The 23,164-nt window shown below is 40.6% G+C and overlaps 3 protein-coding genes across 4 annotated transcripts in view; 2 read left to right on the top strand and 1 right to left on the bottom strand.

The window, feature by feature from the left end:
• Window positions 1-1,362: 1,362 nt before the first annotated feature.
• On the bottom strand, window positions 1,363-9,801 carry ints7 (integrator complex subunit 7). The gene is made up of 20 exons (XM_022770290.1): window positions 9,628-9,801; window positions 9,346-9,475; window positions 8,393-8,539; window positions 8,073-8,210; window positions 7,930-7,976; window positions 7,470-7,669; window positions 7,230-7,352; window positions 7,022-7,139; window positions 6,770-6,904; window positions 6,535-6,632; window positions 5,895-6,134; window positions 5,390-5,527; window positions 5,086-5,292; window positions 4,631-4,825; window positions 4,091-4,194; window positions 3,931-3,999; window positions 3,282-3,414; window positions 2,845-2,943; window positions 2,051-2,236; window positions 1,363-1,731 (listed from the first exon to the last, which is right to left on the bottom strand). The coding sequence occupies exons 1-20, from the start codon at window positions 9,719-9,721 to the stop codon at window positions 1,450-1,452; spliced, it is 2,883 nt and encodes a 960-aa protein (XP_022626011.1). The 5' UTR covers window positions 9,722-9,801; the 3' UTR covers window positions 1,363-1,449.
• Window positions 9,802-10,520: 719 nt separating this feature from the next.
• dtl (denticleless E3 ubiquitin protein ligase homolog) lies at window positions 10,521-17,241 on the top strand. Its single transcript, XM_022770418.1, has 15 exons — window positions 10,521-10,634; window positions 11,608-11,745; window positions 11,850-11,942; window positions 12,026-12,087; window positions 12,368-12,488; window positions 12,815-12,880; window positions 13,070-13,185; window positions 13,292-13,365; window positions 13,480-13,586; window positions 13,683-13,787; window positions 14,328-14,440; window positions 14,557-14,646; window positions 14,857-14,980; window positions 15,233-15,879; window positions 16,389-17,241. Exons 1-15 carry the CDS (start codon window positions 10,583-10,585, stop codon window positions 16,452-16,454), a joined length of 1,974 nt encoding a protein of 657 aa, XP_022626139.1. The 5' UTR covers window positions 10,521-10,582; the 3' UTR covers window positions 16,455-17,241.
• Window positions 17,242-17,854: 613 nt separating this feature from the next.
• The window catches only part of ppp2r5a (protein phosphatase 2 regulatory subunit B'alpha), a 41,163-nt gene continuing 35,853 nt past the window's right edge, over window positions 17,855-23,164 (top strand). For both annotated transcript variants that reach the window (XM_022766759.1, XM_022766768.1), the window contains exon 1: window positions 17,855-18,938. In XM_022766759.1, the coding sequence (XP_022622480.1) occupies window positions 18,791-18,938 (148 nt within the window). In that variant the 5' untranslated portion in view covers window positions 17,855-18,790. The remainder of the gene's footprint in view (window positions 18,939-23,164) is intronic.

Consider the following 23,164-nt stretch of genomic DNA (forward strand, 5'->3'; position numbering starts at 1 on the left):
AGGCCCCTTGGCAGTTATCCACTTTGCCCCACTGAAAAATTTGGCATCAGAAATTAAGTGATAACATCAGAGCATGTTGTTTGTAAAAGTTACAACAAAATTTGGGAGTCTAAAAGAAAATCAATATACTTAAAATTCTAGTAACCGAGTCAACAATTAGGAGAAATACTGTCAATGTGCACACCAGGAGGCATGTCCCAACTGCTTTTCTTATTTATACTACTATGAATTTGTAAAGAATATTAACAGAATAAATAAACTATTATGCCTGGTTTTGTAAATTGTTAACTTGTCAAGCAGCTAATTCCATTGCATTAACAAAGAGAAGATCACAGCATCCTAAATTTGTCATCAGAATGTGACGAAAATGTTTCCTGTAGTGAAAATAAGGGTACCTAATTTCTGACTGTTGCCAAATGATCAACGTGAAGATAGCAAACATCTAAATTTTAATATTAAATAGGAATTTATTTGATGGTTTAATGAGATATTAATAATTGACTTGGTACAACCAGTACCTAGTTTTTATTTTGAAAACCACGTGCGGAAGCTTCATTTTTACTCCCTGTCACTTGACACTCTGGTGTTCACCTCCAGCCTCTAGCCGTTAAGTGCGCAGACTCCTTGATTCAAGTGCTGATGGTTTCAGTATTAATGGATAAGAAACTGTTTTTATAATTTTGTGACTAAGTCTCATGACTTCATTTTAAGTCATCTGGACCAATTCCCAGCTGCAAATTGTTTTCAGATTACATCATCATCAGTGTGGGTGTGTGGTTTCACCATTAAAATCACTGAATTTACTTGCTTTTAAACCAGAAGCAGCATAGGCAACAGAGTTCACATCACTATTAAAGTATGTGAGAGGATATAGAACTGGGGTGTCATAACTGTTGGTGAAAATAAGCATAGGATGGGTCAGCATGATGATGTACACTGTAAAATGGTAAAGGTAAATTTATCTAGCGGAAATAGACTAGATGCTGACCATTTAACATTATGATTCAGACAAGTGTGGAATTGACATCAGAGATTTTAGTACTCTTTAGACAAAGATGTTCAGTAAATGACTTAGCTCTGCCCCCTGGTGGCACTCTGTTATTACACTTATTGTAGTGTAGATGACAGTAAATCCAAGGACATTTGTACTAAATTGTCCTGGAGATCACTGCATGCATGAAATATGATTGGATTAAGAATATGGAGAAGCAATTACAAGCAATTTAGCATTTTCTGGTGGGCAACATTCACCTTCAGGTTATACAGAAGGCCAATAATGTATGGAGTGAAGGAATCATGTTCTAAATAACTGCATTATCCTGTATGCTTCACACATTTTAGAAGAATTACACGCAATTAAATCTGGTCTTTTAATCATTCAAAAAAATATTTACATAATAAGTTTTTACAAAACAAAACAGGTCAAGCACAAAAGTTAAAACACATTTACTAGAAGCGAGAGTATGCTCCCCTCTGTGGAGCAGGTTGGGCTCCGCTCTGCTGCATCTGGTGTCGGAGCTGCTGGGAGTAAGGATCCTCCAGGGATTTGACCGACACCGTCGTCTTAGGCCCCGTCTTCCACTCCGTGCCGCTCTCATCCACCACAGAGGCTTCCACAGTTACAGTGTGAGTGCCCAGGATGGAGAAGTTTAGCAAGAACTGGGTGCTGAAGTAGTCGTTGTGCGGTTCTACTCGCTGCTCGATCTCATTAGTTTTAGTGTCTAGTGGAATCTGAAGGGTAGGAAATATGGGAAATGGATAAAAATATGGGAATGTTATTGTCAAAGGAGCAACAACACAGCCAATGGAGAGCAACTTAGAGGACAGATGTGTGCACTAGTGTGGTCTGTGTATGTAGCTGTGTTAGTAGTGCCTATATGGGTTTTAGAATATCAGATACAAGCTTCAATACATGAAACAAAGAGTGATATCCTGTATAATAAGAGCACAAGAGAATGGAAAGAGAGGATGTTTTGGACTTAAGATTTCTATGATTTCTTAAAAATATTTAATCAATAATCAAAGATTAAGGCAAAAAGCCAATACATACCTTGTGGTCAGGTCCCGTCTTGCTCTGGAGAACTGAAGTGACATTGAGACAGACAGACTGGATCTTCCTGAAGAGTCCTGGAGTGGAACCATGCTGCACTACCCCCTCCACTTTTAGAGTCAGCTGCTGGCTGTTCTGCACTGGGATTGGTTCACTCGGTGTTCGTGGGGATGGAGAAATGGCAAGCTGTAAAAATATAACACATGCCTGGATAAGTCTTCAGAGAGCTAAAGAAAGTTCTCTACTGTACTGCACGTCTCCATGATCACACAGCCATGTAAAGTGGATACTATATGTGGTGTCCTCTGTTCCTTTCCAAATAACGGGTCAAATAAAAGCATCTGAGTTATGATGGAGCGGCTTTCTCATTCTTCCTTTTGTTGATGAATGATTGTTAATATGAACATTGAAAGGCATCCTGTAAAAGTCCTGAGGACATGTAAATCTAATACAATGACATTGAGAGGACAGTACTGCTTTTGAGTAGATAGAAAGTTGTGTAGTGAGCTCAAAGTCATTCTTAATGTTTTTCATTCTGTTTGGCATCAGTAACTGTGAATTAGGCCAGGAATCATTCTTTATAAATTAAGTTCTGATTTAATTTTGACAGAAAATTTAATGAAAATGCCACCGTCTCACACAGGCAGTGTGTTCGCTCTAACCCATTAACATGGGCACCAAAATGAAACACAGCTGCCACACGCATGCCAGGCAGCCAGTGCGTTCCTGGCCTTAGGATGTCCATATGTTTTTTGCTTTTCTAATTAAAGTGCTTATATAATGAGTTACTGTACCTTAATGCTTGTTGACTGGAGCTTTTGGAAGAAGTACCTCTGGAAAGACAGCGGCACCTTGAGCAAAGCTATGACAGTGTCACAGAGGCAACCTGTATGCTGAAAAATAATGACAGGAAACAATACATTTACATTATCCACATTATAGGCGGTTTGCTGCAGCTCATTTCAATTTTGTGAAATCAACAGCAAGACAACTGTCATATGCTTTAAGAGTATAGACAATATCCAGTTAAGATCCATATATGCATCTAGGTACACTGACATACAAAGCTTAGCTGCACAAATACACCACTTACATAATACTAGATAACAACAGAACATTTGTTGCAACCTTTACACTTTGAAAATCTGGACACCCTGGAACAAAACCATAAGCATAAGTAACTTAGCATATGCAAACTTGGTGATCACTAGGTGGTCCATGTTAATCTTACCAGGTATGAAACTGGGGGATGTTTCTTGGTGAGGCCCTCCACTTCCTCCAGCACATGGTTGAAGACAGACATCATCCGTCGCTCGTATTCACTCTCTGTCTGCACCGACCCCAGGGTGCCATACTCCTGAAAACTAAATTACAGAAACACAGAGAGACAATCTGTTACAAACAGACGTCTGCCAGGAGACCGCCTTCAGGGGACACGTGCCACAGCAAAGCACTGTCAGTACAAAACATTCAAGTACGTGGATACAGTGAAAAGCCTTTCTAACAAGTTAATAAGATGCATTTATTTTCAATATGACGCTGTGTGTGTCATGATAACTGGTCACAGCATTGATATTAACATTCCTTTACAAACTCAATAAGATGCATGTAAACTAAAATGAGATTAGTTCTCATTGTTCAGTCTTCTGACAGTCGACGACAAAGAAAATACATTTTCTCAAGTGCCAAACCAGTTAAAACCCTCTGACCCAAGGGATTTAATTAAGACGGAAGTCCTTTTTCTCTACAGCAGTTTTCCCCAAAGTTTGTGAGTAAAACAATAAATCTAAGATCAATTTAACATTTTTCCCTGAACTGCCAAAAAAAATAAAAACAAATCATATTGGTCCACCTTTCTGGACTCCAGCAACAACTCTCACCTGGCTGCCTGTGGGTCCAGAATCAAAGCTTCTATCACATGGGAGACAAGCAAACAGCTCTGTTGTTGTCTGGACAGACAGTTAAAGCGAAATACGTTACAGCTGAGAAAACAAGGTCAAAAACACTATGCGAGTGTGACCGAGGCATGTTTAAGGATACAGCTCCACATTGCGAAGGGTGGCATAGTCGGCATCAAACGAGGCCTGGTGTAAATCAGCATAGCGCGCTCCAAGACTTCTGAACTCGTCCATGCATACCTTCATCTGGAGAGAGAGAAAAAAAAAGACAAATTCTGGACAGTGAAGTAGACATCTACTCTGGGCTGTTTCTTTTTTCCAATTCATGTCTGCCTGCTGCTGCATTTTCCCCCTGCAACTGCAAGATTTTATAATGTATTTACCGGTTCCTTCAGTCAAAAAACAGACCTGTGTGCCATTAACCATCTCATTTTCCCACATCCATTTTCCACCCTGAATAATATGTATATGTGCCTATGCATATATAAAAAGTTCCTTCAATTGCTACCTCAGTGAAAGTAGAACACCAAGTATAATTTACAAACTGCTGCCAGCTAAAACTCTGGTGAGTACATGGTGTGCTACAGCATCTATACAAAAGCTATACAATGTGACTGCCTGGAGCTTTGGACAAAGGACCTATTCCCTGCAGGGTAACCTCTCTGCATAGACAGTGCTTCACCTGTAATGAGATGCGGCCGCAGCGCTGCAGGTCGTTGCCTGAGGTGAGGGCGATGGTGGTTGCGATGGCAGGAGGAGGGCTGGTTTTCAGGCTGTTGCAGGTACAAATGAGCTGTGACAGGGCTTGCAGGGTGTCGATCCGCAGCTTAATGAACTCGCACTGGAATGTTAGGGGGCTCAGAGGCGTGCTGGCAGCCTGGAGTGAGGGATTAATCAGATAATGTGTACATAACCACAGTTTAATTACCACAGTTAAAAAGTTACAAGCCTTGTTGAATTGACCTCATAAGATACAGTCAGGTACTGGGATAGAGTTAATCCATGAGATGCTGTGAAATCAGCTTCAATAGGAAGACTCTCCAGACTGACTACCAGCTGCTTTAAGCATCCTGTCATTGGTGAAGGAGGAACTGTAGTAATGTTTTTTGACAAGCAGATGCCTGACAGTTAACTGACTGTGAGGGAGGCGATGCCCTTTTGGTAGGAGCGCAGGGCCTCGGCGATGGCGCTCATGGCTCCGCTGTAGTCTCCGTCCTCCACGTGACTCAGGCACTGCTCGGCCTGTGAAAACTCCTTCAGGCTGTTCAGCCAAAAGTAGAAGTGTTCTGATGCCACACGGGTCCGCAGACTCTGGTAGAGCTCGCTGGAGAACTCATGGCATCCCTGCCGATTAATGATAAATACTTTATGATCCTGCTTCAGGAAATGGATGCTGCTTGTTGTGACACCATTTTGATTAAAAAAAAGATTTTTTTTTTACCATGCGTGAGGCTTGCCGTGCAATGCGGTAAACCGTCCATCCATTAGCAACATTCTCCAGCTGTTGTTTGATGACTGTCTTCACGTCAGCTGACAAAGATGACTGACTAGCAACAAAAATCACTGTTGCCAAGGAAACCTGCCGCAATCACAGTGAGTGGGACAAGTGTTAAAATCCAAAATCTGACATAAGCTAATAATACAATAGTAACAAAAGTGTAAACACAAGAAAGAATTCTTAATGTGAGTGCAAACTAATAGTCAACTATTAGCAGTAATGTAAGGGCTAAAAAAAGCTGTATTTCTAATTGAAAACGGCTGGATATTTAGGTTGATTGTCAACTAGAAAGTAGATAAAAACACGATCTCCGCTTAAATTTAATCTAAATGCTGCTGTAAGTCTGCTGTGTCTGTGCTTAAAACATAAAAGCTACATTAAGCTAAGACTCTCAAAGCTTTTACTGTCTAAACTTCAGCTGATGTGTGACTCATGCTCAGTCTCTCACCAGAAGCTCTTGCTGCTTGTCAGTGGAGGAGTGACTGGCCACTCTGTAGAGGTCCACCAGATCTCCCAGCATACCGTCGCCCAGCACCGGCAGGTGGGTGGCGATGGCTGCCAGAGCGTGGCACAGAAGAACGCGTGAGGTGTCACAGGATAAGTGGAGTTGGCCGAGCAGGAACTCCACAGCCGATTGGCTGAGATGGGGTCGACTTTTCAGCATCTTAACCAATGAGGTGAGGGCCGTCTGGGGTGGGGTTGACACAAAAAAAGGGAAGGAGAAAGTTATAATCAAGAACTTCTGCATGGCCCTTTCCCCTGACTTTATCGACTAGAGCTGGGAACAGTTTGAAGTGTGATATTATTTTTAGTTCACTACATTTCTACAAAGACTTTTTTCATTTAACAAAACAGGACAAACTTACCAAATATTAAATGTTCCCTAAACACAACAACGTTAATAAGTAATTACCATTACTAGTAAAATAAGTAAACATAATTACTAATCTGACCAGACATTTCATGACAACTTATGGAACTCGATAGTTTTCTATACCATGTTTGAAGAACATTTTGACTGCTGCCAAAAAAGTATTGCTGTTCAGTGTTCAGCCTGTATCGACTGCCTTGTTGTTATAATGTCTTACTTTGAGAGTGGCCTGGGCACTGGGGCTGCTGTCCTGACTGCAAAGCATCAGAAGGGACTCCACTCCCAAAACTGTGTCCTGCTCCAACTGTACTATATCTGAGGAGGAGAAATACACACAGAGGCACTCAACACAAAAGCAAACACCAGTGGGGTGAATCTGAAATTAAATCATTTGCATGAGTAACTGGCATTAAAGTAATCCCTAACCCAAGCCATTACTTGTTGTAACTAACCTTTTTCTGGACAGGAAATGGCAATGTTGGAGAGTACTATGACCCCATGAGCAGCCACTGCCAGGTTGCTGTGGTAACAGCATTCTTGCGCTAGTTTAACCAGGTCAGTGAGCCGGGGGGGAACTGAGGAGCTACCTGAATGTTTGAGAGGAATACAGATCAGTCCAGAGTTATTCTTTTTCACAATACAAGTAACAGCAGTGGAACATGCTATATATAATGTATATAAAGCCGAGGTAAAATAAACACCACCTGTCATATTACTGAAGTACTGCTTGATTGCGATTGTTCCAGAGAGGGTGGAGAGGACAGCCAGCATCCCCAGCTTCAAGCTGTTGTAAGGGCTACTCAATGCACACTCACACAGAGTCTGCAGGTAGAAACACGTTCACATTACCTACAGGTTTCACGCAAACATGACGAAAATGATGTGGTGCACTTTCAACATCTGAAAGGCTACCTGAGTGTTTTCTCTGATCCAAAGATGAGGAGCCTTTTTAGCCAGGAGCTTTAGGTCGTTAATTGCAAGTCTCTTCACAGCTTTTCTTGGGTCATCTTTCAGGTACTGAAGGAGGAGCTGTAACTGTATGGACAAGGAATCAAATAGCAACAACTGTTAAACACTTGTCAAGACAAAATACTACAACAGGTACAAAAACTAACCACCAATGACGATGTAAAGCTCTGTCATCGCCCCTACCTGCTTAGGGATATCAATGAGGGAGAAGGCGGCCAGCTGAGTGAAGGTGTGCAGGGTGACGATGACCATTGGGGTGGAGGGATAGGAGTTGACCAGGTGCTGTAGGAGCTCTCTGCTGCTGGACGCCAAGCTGGCATCATGGTGCATGTGCTGCAGCATGGGAATCAGCTTCAGCTTCAGTTCCACTGGAGTGTCCAAACCTGGAGTAAATGTACAGACCAAGGAGGAATACAACCTCTGTCAAAGATGAAGTGAACATAACACGTCCTTTCTTCAGAACAGAAAGCTTTGCCTGGACAATTCACTGTGAATCACTTGTTTTAGGCCTTAATTTGTTCTTATTTCAATTTTTGGTAGTTGTTTGGAATATTTAATGAATATCCAAAGCTTGTAAAAAATGTATTCTTGACAGCCATTATTTCCTAAAATGTGATTGTTGAATGCGATGCAAAGGTTTTACCTTGAATCATCTCACTGACTTTGTTACAAATCCCAGCTGCAAAGTCTCTGAAAATTAGAAACCACATAAAAAAAAAAAAAATCAAATTCATGTTATCCAATATTTTTGCACTACAGTTCAGTTTAAGTAATGAATTTCCTTACTTTGACTGTGCAGAAAAGCTTGCAGCTGCAAATATGGCAGCTTCTACTTCCACATTGTCATGAGAGTCCAGACTTTGGCGAATACTGTGGTGGGCATTCTTCCTCTCTGGGATGATGGAGGCCAAACTACCAAGCATCCTGAAAAGAGGGAGCAACAGGGAAATTGTTTTCAGTCTCAGACAACTGGAAGCAGGGGGAAGTTGGCGTGCATACATTACAAACGTATTCTGGGACTGTACAGTAGTACACTTTTATGGCAAAAATCCTGCGCCAACCAGCAGGTACACTTATGTTCCATTTTCATTATTACACATTATTACCTCAGCGTAATGGCTCTGGCCACAGGGTCATTGCTGTGGATGACCGAAAACACCCTTTTAACGAATTCATCCACATTAAGGATCTTTTCCAAGTGTTTCTCGCTCTGTTGAGTTACCTTCAGCACACAAAGGCGCAGAAAGTTGTTCCTGAAATCAGAGAAACCATCTTTATTAACAAAGACGTTTGTGCCACAATAAAATCAGTCCTACTAATTACACTCCATAGTCATGTTACTAATGATTAATTACTGTTAATGAATCACTTTTTTGTTATAAAAAATATTTAAAATATTGCTAATCACAAGTTACCAGAGCACCAAATGTCATGCAGAAAAATCAGAAGTACTCAATTAATGTTGTAACTAGTACATCTAGGTAAAAGTAATAGTGTCTAATACACCAGCCCTGTAATCAATCCTGCCTTCATGCAGGTTCTAATGTTCAGTTCTTGTTAAAGTTTTGGCGGCTGTAATTAGTGGTGTAGTTTAACTGCATTGTGTATTATTGAAAGGTGTGTCTAATATGTACTAAAGCCGATTAGTTGATTAATTAATTAGTCAATCAACAGAACATTTCTCGGCAACTATTGTGATGAATAATTTATGATTTTAAAACATTTTTAAGAAAGAAAATATTCTCTGGTTCCAGTTCCTTGCTTTTCTTTGTCATACATGACAGTAAGCTGAATACCTTTGGGTTTTGGACTGCTAGTTGGACAAAAAAGTCATATGAAGATGTCACATCAGGCATTTGGAAAATTAGATATTTTCCCCCATTCTCTAATATGACTAGTGGAGTAATCGAGAAAAGATGCAGCCCTAATATTTACTTTACCCAAGGATAGATTAAGATTTGTTGCATGGCTGTGTGACTGTATTACTGAAGCAGCCATCAAAATTTAAAATGTCATTCAGCAGCTATCGTGTCAGCACCAGTTTCTAAAGCGTCCATACCCAAGTCTGAAGATGTCTGCTAGTTTCAGAAATGCGGAGTTGATGAGGATGGGAAAAGGGTACTTCTGGAAGAGTTTGGGGAAGAGCACAACCGCCTCACACTGCTCTCCCAGCTTCCCTGACCGCAACCCTGGAATTGGAGCAATTTCACTAGTCACAACAAAGCAAAGACATCTCACATGGCCGGTAACATTTCGCAAAACCATCACATGGAAAAGACACAACACACGACGTAGGACAACAGAGCCGTGTGCTAACTAGTTAGCAAGCCAGCTAACGCACCTTTGTCCAACTCCATGAGAGCGGAATTGGCGTCGAGCTCTTGTTCTCCATAACAAGCCTCTGATAAGAATGACCGTGCAGTGGACAGCGACATTGTTGTTTAGTTTTTTTCACTTGAAAAACCAGGCTTCACTGCTCCCATCGGTCGTTAGATTTCACTGTTCATGGGGTGAACAGAAAACATAAAGCCCGGTGTTACAGCTGTAATACTTCCGGTTTGGGTTTGTTTTTCACAATAAAGCGCTCCTAATATGTTAAATGCTGAAGTTTCGTCCATTGACTATTTACTACTTTCTGAAAACACAAATCTTTATGTAAAAAAAAATCAGTTAAACTGTTATCGTTTAAGACATACATATTTGCAGTGGTGGAAAATGACAAAATGCACTTACTGAGGCACTGTGTAGGAAATATTGTACTTTTTACTCCACTACATTTATTTCACAAGTGCTTGTTAGTTATTTTTCACATTAAAATTTTACATAGAATGCATTTGTCGGTTTATATAATAAGACGCACAGTTATAGATTAAACTTAAAATATATAAAGCAGTTAAAATCATGTCCATTTTAAGTACAAATTTGAATACACTATTATTGTGTACTGTTACGGGTTATTACTGAATACTTATTCCATCACTGCTTATTTACAGAACACTTCCTGGACCACCCAAAACAAAGGTGATTTGTGTCTGGGTGATTCGGTAGTTATTATGGCAAACTTTACAAACCGGCGGCACAGACAAAGCGGATGAGGAAGTGCCGCTGTAGAGGAAGTTGCTGTTTCCACCAATGGCAGAGAGCGACGCAAGTTTAGCGGGGGATTCAGTCCCTGTGCTCAGGAGATCTGTTCGCGGGAAACACAAGCAGCATCAGCAACAGGCAAAGAGACCACCAGCTAACTTCTCGAGATTATTAAAAAATAATTGTGGATCGTCTTCTGCTGGAGTGTGGAGATGCTTTTCCGCTCTATCGTTGACAGAGGAGTCGGCAGACGACGGCAGAATGGTGAGACAATCAGTGTGTGGAGGTTTTACTGTGTGAGCTCTGCGGGTTATTGTGCTACATACACAGCTACAGGCGAGCTTTAGCAAGGTTAACATACAGATATTTAACGTAAATCTTTCTATTTTATGTTTACTTCACTCAAAGCGTGAAAGAGTCATTAGCAATGGATGGACTTAACTATAAAAAAGCTGTAAAACATGCAGGTTCATTGTCAGAAAAGCATATTACAGTATGTACCCATCTGAAAATTGAGAGACGTAAAAATGTTGAGGGGAGTTTCGAAAGCGAAGTTTTATACATCTTTTTTTACATGTAAATTGTACAATTTCTTGGTGACAAGCAGCTACTCCTTAGAATACATTTATGCAATAAAAATTTTGGACAGGAGGCCAATCAGATCTCATTACTTTCATGTCCTTAAGAAAGTAAAGGTCTTAAGTTTTGATCATGACATTAATATTGGCCTAAATAAACAGGCTTCTTATGTGTTCTGTGAACCTTCTTCGGGTTTCTGGATCAGTGACTTAAGATGTGCAATAGCAACTAGCATTTCTAGTAGTTATTGGTTAATCTACCAACTATTTTATCAAGTCATTGTCATTTGAGAAACCTGGAAGCAGGGAAAGTTTGCCATTTTTGGATAGATAATTAGTAAAGTTATTATTTGATGATTAAAATAGTTGCTGATTAATTTTCTGTCCATCTGTTAATTGATTAGTCGAGTAATTGTTGCAGCTGTAGTGTGTCAAAAGGGAAATGTATGGCATGTGTTCTGAAAAACTCCTTTGGACAGTACAGTACCTTTTTAGACCTTCTCCACATGAGGGATCAAAATGTGGATCCATACTTGCAGAACAAAAACAAAAGTATCACATGGTCTTGTCTCTTAATGTGGTAGAGCAGGCTCTTACAAAATTGAAATATTTTTGTTTATTTTAGTACAGCATCTGACTAAATGCTATTTCCTGTGCAGCCCTCCCTGCAGATTCTTGGCCCAGGTACCCCCTGAGCTCCCTGCTGCAAGGCTACCAGTGCGTTCGACACGACGAACACGTCTCCTATGGCAACCTGGGTGACTCCGTACCACCGTTTGGATTAGCTTTCTCCTCTGGTAACCCACCTGCATTTTTTCATCAGATGAGGCACATCAGAGCTGGTGGCTGTTGTCGTTTATTTGACTAACTGTACGTACCCTCTCCTCTCATCTCTCTTTAGCTGGGGACCTGCAGAATGTCCTCGCAGCAGCTAATGAAGAAGGCATCGTTAGGATCTACAACACAGCGAGCCGAGAAAACCCGCTTCTTAAAGGTATGTGTAGAGACTTCTTTGTTCACAATTGTCCTGTCCATCATCAGGGAATAGCAGTGGCTCATGGTATGTGAACTTTACAGAATGGCTGGCTCACGAGAATGCTGTCTTTGACATTGCCTGGGTCCCCGGAGAGTCTCAGTTGGTAAATATAAATGAATTCCACATTGTTAATCCTCTGTGAATCAGAGACATCTTTTAAATACTGTCTTTAAATGCATTTATTGACTATGTTTGGATATTTGTCACATTCATATTTTCACATGCTCTTGTGATTCCTTGTAATTCCTCATTTTGTAATATTTTCTCTTTTTTTCTCTCCATGTATTTATTTATTTATTTATTTATTTATTTATTTTATTTATTTATTGATTGATTGCTGCACACATGCTGCACATTGTAATCTCTCGGTGTATCTTCCACAGGTAACTGCTGCAGGTGATCAGATGGCCAGGTTATGGGATGTGAAGTCAGGAGACATGTTGGGAAGTTTCAAGGGCCACCTCTGCAGTCTGAAATCTGTTGCATTCACACATCAGGAGAAAGGTACATTATGTCCTTGAGCAAATATATAGCCAGGGGCTGTTAAAAACAGGAAAACATTGTGTTGGTGGTGTCTGGATTACATAATACAGCATATTGAAACTAGATGTAGGAGCTATGGTAACCAGTTAACTGAAATATTTAGATACTATATACCTTTGCCTGCTGTTGTGGCACTAAACCATAAAAACATGCAGAAATGTTATTGGGTCTTGATCTAAAAATACAAAAGATGCATAGCATGATAAAATGGCTTATAAGGTTAAATTTTTCATTTAAATTTCATATGTATTTCATTAATGAGGCTTTGTCTGTCCTGTATTCAACAGCTGTGTTCTGTACTGGAGCCAGAGATGGAAATATTATGGTCTGGGACACCAGGTGCAGCAAAAAAGGTATTGATTAGATCAGATATAAGTTACCAAGGTTTCTTTTGATATTCTGTGATGTTTTTATTTTTGCCCCACCACATCTTCTTTTGGTAAAATGGTAGAAGCCGATAGAGTTTATGGGACAAAAACAGAACGATTGTGGTCATTCATATATTTGGCAGAGTGTGTGATCGTATTGTGTCTTCCTCTCAGATGGTTTCTACAGACAAGTGAAACAGATCAGCGGCGCTCACAACAAAGCAGAGACAAACCCCGCCTCTAAAACGAAGAAGAGACGGAGCAGCATGCGCGGCATGGCTCCCAGTGTGGTGAGTTTCCTTAATACCTGACCCTGCTTACCGAAATGAAGTGGAACAGAGACTAGGGAGGCGGAGAGGCGAGGTTGATCTTCAATCACTTCATCTATTTTTGCAGGATACCCAGCAGAGTGTCACAGTGGTTTTGTTTCGGGATCAGCATACCCTCATCTCGTCTGGGGCTGTTGATGGGTAAGAAACAACTTCTTTTTGATTAACGTGCATCAAGTCAACGTGAAATGACTCATCAGCGTGAGCTTTTGCGTTGTCGTGTTGATTTTTTTCTGTTTCGTTCCTGCTTACCAGAGTAATCAAGATGTGGGATCTGAGAAAGAACTACACTGCACACCTTCAGGATCCTGTTCCACTGCAGATGTACCCGTACCCGGGTTCTTCCATGCGCATGCGACTGGGTTAGTTTTGTGCTAAAACTTGGCGTCACGTTTACATGGAGTTGAATGCAAGTCATGAAAAATAAACTGAGGTTTCGTTTTTTGCATGTCTTGCAGGTTATTCCGGACTTGCTCTGGACTCCACAAGATCCAATGTTACGTGTAACTGCACTGATGATAATATTTACATGTTCAACGTCAGTGGAATAAAGACGACTCCAGGTAAACGAGGGCTCCACTCATACTGCACATGTTGTGTAACTGTGCAAAAATAAGCCTTTTCCTGTTTATCACTTATTTATTACCATTGTATATCACTAGATGGGGCTGCAAACTAATGTCCTTTGGCTTAACTATAACGAGGAGCAGGGCCGTGTTTGATACAGAGGAAATGTAGAGATGCAGGGACTTAGTGTGCTTATCCTAATGACATTTAAATCAGAGCTTTGAAGGTGTAAAAGAGAGAGATTACTACCCCTCACTGGGGAGCTAACTAGCACCAAATCAACTAGCAAGCTGGGCAGCCATCTTGATGCATATTGCAAAACATTTCAGCACAAAGCAGATACTTGTTGTGTAGGATCTTCTTTTTTTCTTTTTCTTTTTTCAGTCACTGAAGGAAAGTTGTGTTTCTCTGGTTGCATCTCCTTCAGGCTCATGTCATTGCTTTGCCTTGCTCTCTGTTTCTGTGTAGTCTCAGGCTTGTTTGCTCTCTGAATCACAACTTTAGTTTTAATATTCCTGCTTGTTTTTCTTCCACAGTGGCGGTTTTCAGTGGCCACCAGAACTCCTCATTTTATGTAAAGTCCAGTATTAGTCCAGATGACCAGTTCTTGGCCAGTGGCTCAAGTGACAATCACACATACATCTGGAAGGTAAGGTCTTCGTTTTATTCTGCCCTTTATATCATGGAAATGGTTTAGTTTATGTCTGCAGTGTTTAAGGGTAATGCAATATGTTTTTAGGTTTTTCACCTATTTTTACATTTCAGATCTCTGATCCGCAACATCCTCCCATGATGCTTCAAGGTCATAGTGAGGAAGTGACATGTGTTTCATGGTGTCCAACAGACTTCACTAAGGTAGGTCAGCAAACCACAATGGCTTTTGAAAAAGTGTTAACAAGTCACAATCAGCTGTGTTAGTATCATGACCTCCATCTTGTTTCCTTTGTGAAAAACCTACAAATGATTCCAAGGTTTTTTATGTTTCCCTGCTGTAAAGCTGAGTGGTTTTAATAGGCCAGGAAGCTGGATTTAGGCTCTGTGTAATCCCCGTTGCTCTGTTGGCAGATTGCTTCCTGTTCGGATGACCACACTGTACGGATCTGGAGGCTTCAGCGGGAAATGGATGGAGCGCAGTCTGCAGTGGGAGAAGCCAACCTTGTAGGCTGGGCACATCCTAAATCCCCCACAAGTAAGAATTTCAACTACCTTCCTGCCATTGATCTACCGTGTAATCATATGCACGTTGTCTTTTCTGCTACTGTTATTTTAGCTAGAAAAACGTGACAAAAACGTTTCAGATGTTGTGCTGCTGTTCAAGCACAAGGAATACAGAAGAGCTTCTTCATAGATCACTGTTTTTCCTGCAGTTGAATACAAAATATGTGAGTCAAAGTACATGTGGTGTCACAGCGGACTAACAATGACTTCTGCTTTTGTCAAGGGCCTTCAGTCAGAGCTGAGACAACTCCTGCCAAGACCCAGAGGACAGAGAGTCTTGGAGGCCTGACCTCACCCCAGCTAGCTGTCTGTGCTCCCAGTAGAGCTGCCCTGCCTCTGCCCTCCAGCACCACTTCACCTATCCAGTCTCAGGATGCAAAGGCTGCTGCTGTCCGCCAGAGAACACCAACCTCTATCAAACAGTGGTTATCTCCGAGCCATGGCTCTCCCAGTCAGGTCAGCACTCCTCTCCGCAGGGTGTTGAGCCCGTGCCCCCAGAGCCCGGCGAGCAGCACCTCTCCCACTGAGCGACGGGCCAAACGCAGGCTGGAGACTGGCGGCGGTGCATCTGCAGGCTGTGAGGGTGCAGAACAATGTGACTGTGTTACTGAACTTTACCCTGCGGCCAAGAGAAGCCGGGCACTGTCTGGTATCTGCTGCCCTGCTCAGGAGAGCCGTGTACAAACAGACTGTCACACAGAGGACAAGCAAGCCTCATCTAGACAGAGTGGCAAGGAGAATTACTCTCCCAGACGAATGGACTGGCTGTCTGTGATGGGCCAAAAGATGAAAAAAGGTCACGGAAGCCCGAGCACTCCCAGAAGTCCCAGTAACTCTAAGAAACAAGAAGGCAAGACACCAGCTTCACCGGTAAGTACAGAACTCCCAGGTTTAGAAATGAGTCTCCTACCTTTTCTCTGTTATTGTAATCTTTCTCTATGATGTCCTCTTAGACAAAGCTTCCTCCCTAGAGCCTTTTTCTTGTCAGCATAAACATGTCTTTCACACAACCTTTAGATCATGAGAGACTGAAATATATTATATTATATATTTCTTCAAGGGAGACTGAACCAGTTCACTTATTTAACAGTAGGGAAGCTCACCATGAAAACACAAAAATATTTGTCATTTCTCCTGGCTGTGCAATGTTATTAACGCTTTCTTTCACTTTCAGTTACTTGGAATGTTGCCAGTCTAGAAATTCAAACTTAAAGTTGCTGAATAAGGATAACTGCTTTACAAAAGAAACACACAGGTTTGAGGGATTAACTGAGGTCTGCCCCTCCTAATCAGTGCTAATGTTTACATGCATGTTTTTTTTTTATGGCTATTAAGATGACTGTTGCAGTTGAACCTTTTTTTTGTTTCTTGTTTTTCAGACAACCCACTCACCGCGAACCATGAAGAAAATCTCCACATATTTCTCGAGACAGCCTTCGGAGTGACCTACATGAGCCAATCAGATGATCCGTGCTTTGTCAAATGCTATGTTTTTATTTTGGGTATTTTTAAGCAGGACCCACAAGCAGTAAGCCTCTAAGAACACTGATTTGAGTCCAGGTTATGTGAGTACATGAGCCTGGATGTTGCACAGAGAGTGACAAAACAGTCATTCTGCATATTTGATGCTGCATTTTTCACATCCAAAGAGGCTGTTTTTTTTTGGTTTGTTTTTTTTTTTAAATTGGGTCATAGGTTTTTGCATTTACCTCCTACACAATTTTTCTGGTGCTGTGCTGAATTGCTCTGCTTTAGAAATCAGATTGCATTTTGCAGAGCAAATCTTTCATTTTACTCAAATCTGACAACTTTAACCGATGTATTACCATTAAATACAAGAGCCCACGTTTAATGAAGTTGTTGAGGAGGATAAACAGGTATTAATCCTCAAGTGCAGAGAAAAATATGTCTACAGGTGTGGATGTTTTTAAGTTCTGCTAAAAAAAAAAAAAAAGAAATCACCATTTATTTGCTCAAATGTTTGATCTTTGAGACCTTTTATGAACTTAACTAAGGTTTAAACCATAAGCTGGGCACAGATAGGCTCTGTAACAGTTTGTACGCACGCCATTATATCTTAATCTTTTTGGGTATTTTCATACAGGGGTTTTGACCTTTTTCTGCCAGTGTTACACATGAAATTCTGCTAAATGTGTTTTTTCTTGTTTATATGTACAAAATAACCAATGATTGTTGCTTGGCTCATCTGTATTTAATTAACACAAACTTCCTGTGGTCTGTTCTTATTAAATTGAAAATAGTTTTCAAAGTGTGTGTTATGTGAATAGATGTATATTGTATAACAAATATTCTTCTATTCTCAGCTGATTAAAGTTAAAATATGCAGTATTTCATCATCATCATCATCCCCTGTCCTAGAACATATTTTTATTTAACTAGATGTTTACATAGTTTGAATTATGATTGATATTAAGCTGAATGGGTGAGAGCAGCTGCTTGGGGTTAGATGCAGGAAAATGCACAGGAAAAGCAGGAATATTTAATCTTTTATTTGAAGAGACAGTGCCATCACGTACATAAGGGCTGTAAAGACAGATTCCCTTGCTTTCAATGGTAAACATGTTTATATGCTGCAGTTTTGATGTTTTGAGGCTACTGCAGTAACTTTCTCTGACCATTAATACTGTACTTACTACAACTGCCACTCCTCATTCAACTGCACAGCGTCACGTATTTGTTTTCACATGTCACATGTTCAGGCCCCGCGTTCTCTGCCACCTGATTGGTTTAAAAAGTTTCCAGGTTTTTAATTCTCTGCCTGTGATTGGCCGTTGCAACTGTCGCTCGTTGACGTAAGCTTGTCAAGCTCTGCAGTCCACCAAACAGCCGAGTCCGATAGAAAGCGACGGAGCGGCGGTACTGGGAGTGTTTTATGGCTGCCTACTCAGCACGACATCTAGTAATTTGTTGTATTTGAGAATACTTGGTCTTTTTAGAGGCCGTGAAACTAGCGCTCTATGTTCAGCGAGGACTGCAGCTAAAATAAAGTCACCCGTATGTGCACACGGCTAACTTTTTAGTGCTAACTGAGACTCAGCCGTCGAGTGAAATTGAACTTCATCGATCGCGGATAGTTCTTCTGAAAATACACTCAACGGAAGTCTAACTAGGATTAAAAACCAGCGCTGGAACACCTTGACTCTGCATTTCCACGGAGAACTGTATGAATTTCATGGGGCAATCGTCTGTTGTAACTCGCCTCCCCTCAACAGCGGTTCAAACTATTGTCGTAGTAGCATACATTAACGTCAGCTAATTTTAGCCAGCTAGCTAGGAACATTAGCTTGCAGCCTAGCAGTACAGTAGTTTGCTGTTGGCAGTACTTTAGCCTACTACTCATCCAGGCAACTTTTTTATGACGATGTCTTTCATATGTTTTGCAACAGGTTGACTGTTTGCAAACACGATGATGCAACAAAAGACATCGGAAATTTAGAAACTTAAGTGATATTTGTTTGTGTTGCTTGTACCGCGGGCAATGTCATGAGTTGTACTTAGGCTTTTTTGGTTCGTGTTTTGAAGACCGTCCCCGTGTTTCAGAAAACAAGTTACTCCTATGATGCAGCCTTTGGACACAGTCTAACTCCAATACCGACCTAACATGTTGGATCATACACAGTAACGCAAGACTTGGATAGGAGACGAGCTTCAAGTGGTGCCGTTTGCTCCATATTTTGTGCTGATGTAAACGAAGAGGATCATTCAGTTGACCTAGGGATACAATAGCTTGTCTGAAGTCTTCATCAGTTCATGCATCAAAATGTCGGCCATCTCTGCATCCGAGAAAGTGGACGGGTTTACGAGAAAGTCCATGAGGAAGGCCCAGAAACAGAGAAAATCCCAAGGCTCCTCTCAGTATCGCACTCAGAGCGCTCCAGTTGAGCTTTCACCGCTGCCGCAGCTCAAAGGTACGGTAAGAGGATGAAGGGGTCTGCCTCTCAAAATAGGCTGTCTGTCATTACCAGTGTGTTGTGTGTTACGCTAAATCAGCAACAATGACATTCAGCTCGTGAAAGCAATTTATGCAAATTATGTACGCAATTTACGCACATGCCACTGTGCATAGCCTAAGCCAACCATGTTTAAACCTGCTGGCCAGGGGAATACACTGGTGCAGAGTTGTGGACGCATCTGCAAACATTTCCCTCTGTTACATGCTTCTTTTCCTCTGAACAAGCAGCTTGGACGAATTGACCAGAGGGAATTTGAAAAAATGACATGACTGTTTGCCAAATTGCAGTACATCCGTTTTGTGCTCTTGAGTTTTGCCAACAAGTTCAGTTTGCATTACTGTCGCTTTGTACTTACTGCCAAGTTACAAGGTGTTTTTATGGAGACACAGAATAGCCTCACGTGAGCAGATAGGACTGAATTGACATGCACAGGCACATCCAGAGGGTGATGTTGAAGAATGGGTTAAGAGGGATTTAATGCTTTTGCATCAAGGTGTTGTGGAGGCGAGATGCAACTCTGCTAGATGTATCTCCAGAGTTGCTGGTAGAGAGTGTTGAAAGTGAAGACAACATTGCGCATGTTGAATACAGGCTCAGTAATCTTTTCTTTGTGGCTTGACAAGTTTATATTTTATGACATTGCAAATCACTTCCAGTGCAAACATGCTGAAGTATAACTGAAGTCCTGTGCCAGAGGCAGGATTGCTGGAAAATCTCAACGTACAAGTATATAAAACTGGCTTAACTCATTCCCATTCCTTCCCCTAAGCCAAATCATCCAAGCAAGTATAAGAACATGAATGCGTAACCTGCATGTCACAAGCTACTTGAGCCAAGCCTTATACTAAAGTTTGCTCACAATACTACAGTTGTATTCCACAACATTTCACAAGACTGAAAGGTACCTGGTGAGGAATATCACAATGCTGCACTTGTGAAAATTAGAACTACCAATTAAAACACCAGGTAAACTGATTTTGTTTTTGCAGTGGTGTGTGCGACCCTATCATGTCAGTGGTAACTTAGCCATAGGATATTACAGAGGAAAGTACAGGACAGCAAAAATGCATCAAGTGAAACATGATAATGCGTGGGATAACATGGGTGACCCGTATTAGGCTTTGGAGAGTCTGTTGTCAGTTGATGCAGTCTGCTGTTGTAGGTGAAGGTGGGCATGTGGGGTGGAGGTCTGATATGTCATGTGACCTTATCATGGAATCTGTTCCTTTCCTGTCAAATGTAGTACTGCTCCTCCTAAAAGGAGAAATGCCTCACATATTTGTTGAATTGTGTTGATTGCCTGATATTTTCTTAACCACAAATAACACATATACGCATTTTAACAATATGTAAATGCAATGCAACCATCTACATAAAGTCTTTACATTCATACAGTCAGTGTTTTCTGCAACATGGCAGTTTGTTTCTCCATTATATAGTTATATATTTTATACTCAGATGTTGAATTCTTCTATGCAATTTATTCCAACACAAACACACCATGATTGGTATGAGCTCAAATTCAGTTTTTGATAGCTACAATGACCTGTGGCCATTGTAGTTTATTAACATGCTTTCAGTACTTGGCAGCAGTTAGGTTTTGGTTTGAAAACTGCACTGACATGAACTGGCACATGACATGAATGCACAACAAAATTAGACCTTCTTGGCCATTTCTTCTTTCAAAAACTGATTACATGATAAACTAAGCATACACCTGGCTACATAGCTGTTGGTTGTCTTCCTGTAGCCTGTGGTTAAATGCGACACTGCTGAGTCTGCTTACAACTGTGTGTATTTAAGGTCCATTCATAACCATGCGTGCATTTCCAGTGTGTACTTTAACACATTTTCACAAGTTATTTGAATGTAGTACAGCAATCAGCTTGCATTGTTTATGTTAAGCTAACGTAATACAGGGGAATGGAAATATGGAATTAGAGTTTTGGTTGAACTTTGTCTACAGTATCTCAAAGACATAACACTGTGTGACTTATAAAACTATAGCAGTGTAACACTTCATCGTATAATCACAGCATAATGTTGTAGAGACTACTGTTGAGAATTTAGAATAATAAGTTTTGGCAGCAGCCCTAATCCTGATTCATATTGCTTTTTTATTTCAACAGAATGGCATTATCAAATCTAATGACACAACTTAAATTTGACATTTGCTCACATTTATAATGCAGACAAACCTCAACAAATTATGAACAGTGTTGATGTTACTGGTAAGAGCAGAGGTGAGGTAAGAAACTTGCCCGATCAAGTAGTTGGAAGTTTTCAACATGATGCAACTTCTCATATGCTGAAAACAAAAGAATGTCTCAAACAAGTTGGAATCAAGGATTAAGTCTTAACTATTTTATTGTTTATCTTGTGTAGTACATACAGAGAGTAGATATTATTAAAGCAGGAATTTGAAACAGTTGATATGATTTTCCCAGACTAGAGCATTGCACCACAACAATACCCAAAATCGTCTTAAAACAGCGTAGCAGCAACTGCCTTGTTGTCTAGCTTTAAAGTGGCAGCAAAATTATCCCATTTTCTCCCACTAAAAGCTTGAGGGTGATTTGTGCCTTGGCATGGTGAATGCTTCTGGTATGGAAATATGGAAATCTCAGTTCTGAAATTTAAATCATTTAAATTCACATTGTCACACATTTCTTGAGGTTTGCCTTTCTGATAGTACAGCAGTCAGGTTTCATTCTTAAATCAGATCATTTGCATATAATTCAAGTAGATTATTGTTTATATGTATGTTGTGTAGGAAAAATGCTTGTAACAAGCTCATGCAACAACTTTCATTTCTATGAAAATGTGTTTGAGAAGTGTTGTAATTAATCATCGGCATAGCTGGAAAGCTTTTACAGTGACAGCACATAAGGGTTACCCACTCACTAAAAGTTTGACTTGTTTTTGGTGATTGCTTTTGCAGCAAAATCTGTGGAGTCTTGTGTCTCACCACAGCAGACTGACACATGGGATTGTTATTTTCTCCTGTGGCAGTGGAACACAGTTGTGAATGATCACTGTAAGGACTTACAGATTGAGTTCAGTTGTCCTGGAACTGTGGATGTTCAAACTCTCTATTATTTTGAGCACCTGTAGGACCTTTCGTTCATGTTTAAACTATTGCATTTTTTCATTCATAAATGGAAATCCATAAATAAATTTCTATTTCCGTCTACATTTGTACTTTACCTTGAGTATGTTTGCAGGACCAGTCTAAAATGTTTAATATTTAAATTCATTGCGTCTGTTATCTCTGTAGTGTGTGGTTACAAATAGGCCTCATGCACAGGCACAGCTGTGCATACTTATTGTATGTTATAGTGTAAATTTTAAACAAAACAAAATGGCAACAGTGTTGGTCTCTGAGTGGGACCAACACTGTTGCCATTTTGAAACCAACATTTTTGCTATTATCTGTGGTATTGTGCTATCAGCTGATAACACTGTTTGAGTCAGTGTACACAGTTACCTAAAAGCCAAAAGTGATAGGAGTACAATGTCAACATGCAACAATAAGTCCTTTTTATTAGTGTAAACCATGTATCCTGACATGGGTTCCCAAATTAGAGTGCATGCTTACCTGGCCTAATAAACTGAGATATGATGTTCACTTTATCAGCACTATTCCTGGTTCCTAGAGTAACCAGACCAGCTCCTAAAAGATAGTAGCCTGCAGAGATGCTTCTTCCCTCCTGCAGTGGAGAGGCTGGAGCGCTTATAGCTCCTGTTGTGTGATAGACACTGAAAAGATGAGTCACTCAGAGACCAACATTGTTGCCATGGTAGCCAGAAGCCTTGAGAGCAAGCCAGGGAAATGTTTTACTTTCCAAATACAGACTGCTTCATTTAGGCTGCTATTTCTGTCACTGGAGTGAAATTTTGAGCTGAGCCATGATTTCAAACTAGACCTAAGCTTATATTTTGGTGGTGTGGTGGTTATTGTCAATAGCCTAAATATAGTACATTAGTTGCACTATCAGTCTAAAAGCACATTGATTTTTATGTCCATGACTTGTTCCCACACATAGACCAAAGGTAGCAGTTCTGATGTGTTTCATCTTTTTCTGTTTTAAAAAGAAAAAAAAAAAGAAAATCTATTGATTCTTGAATCTGCTGATTGACAGTTACTTCGTTCGTGAAGTCTTACTCCTTGATTTATCACA

Source organism: Seriola dumerili, unplaced genomic scaffold (genome assembly GCF_002260705.1).
Source record: "Seriola dumerili isolate Sdu_G_001 unplaced genomic scaffold, Sdu_1.0 BDQW01000025.1, whole genome shotgun sequence".
Lineage (NCBI taxonomy): Eukaryota > Metazoa > Chordata > Actinopteri > Carangiformes > Carangidae > Seriola > Seriola dumerili.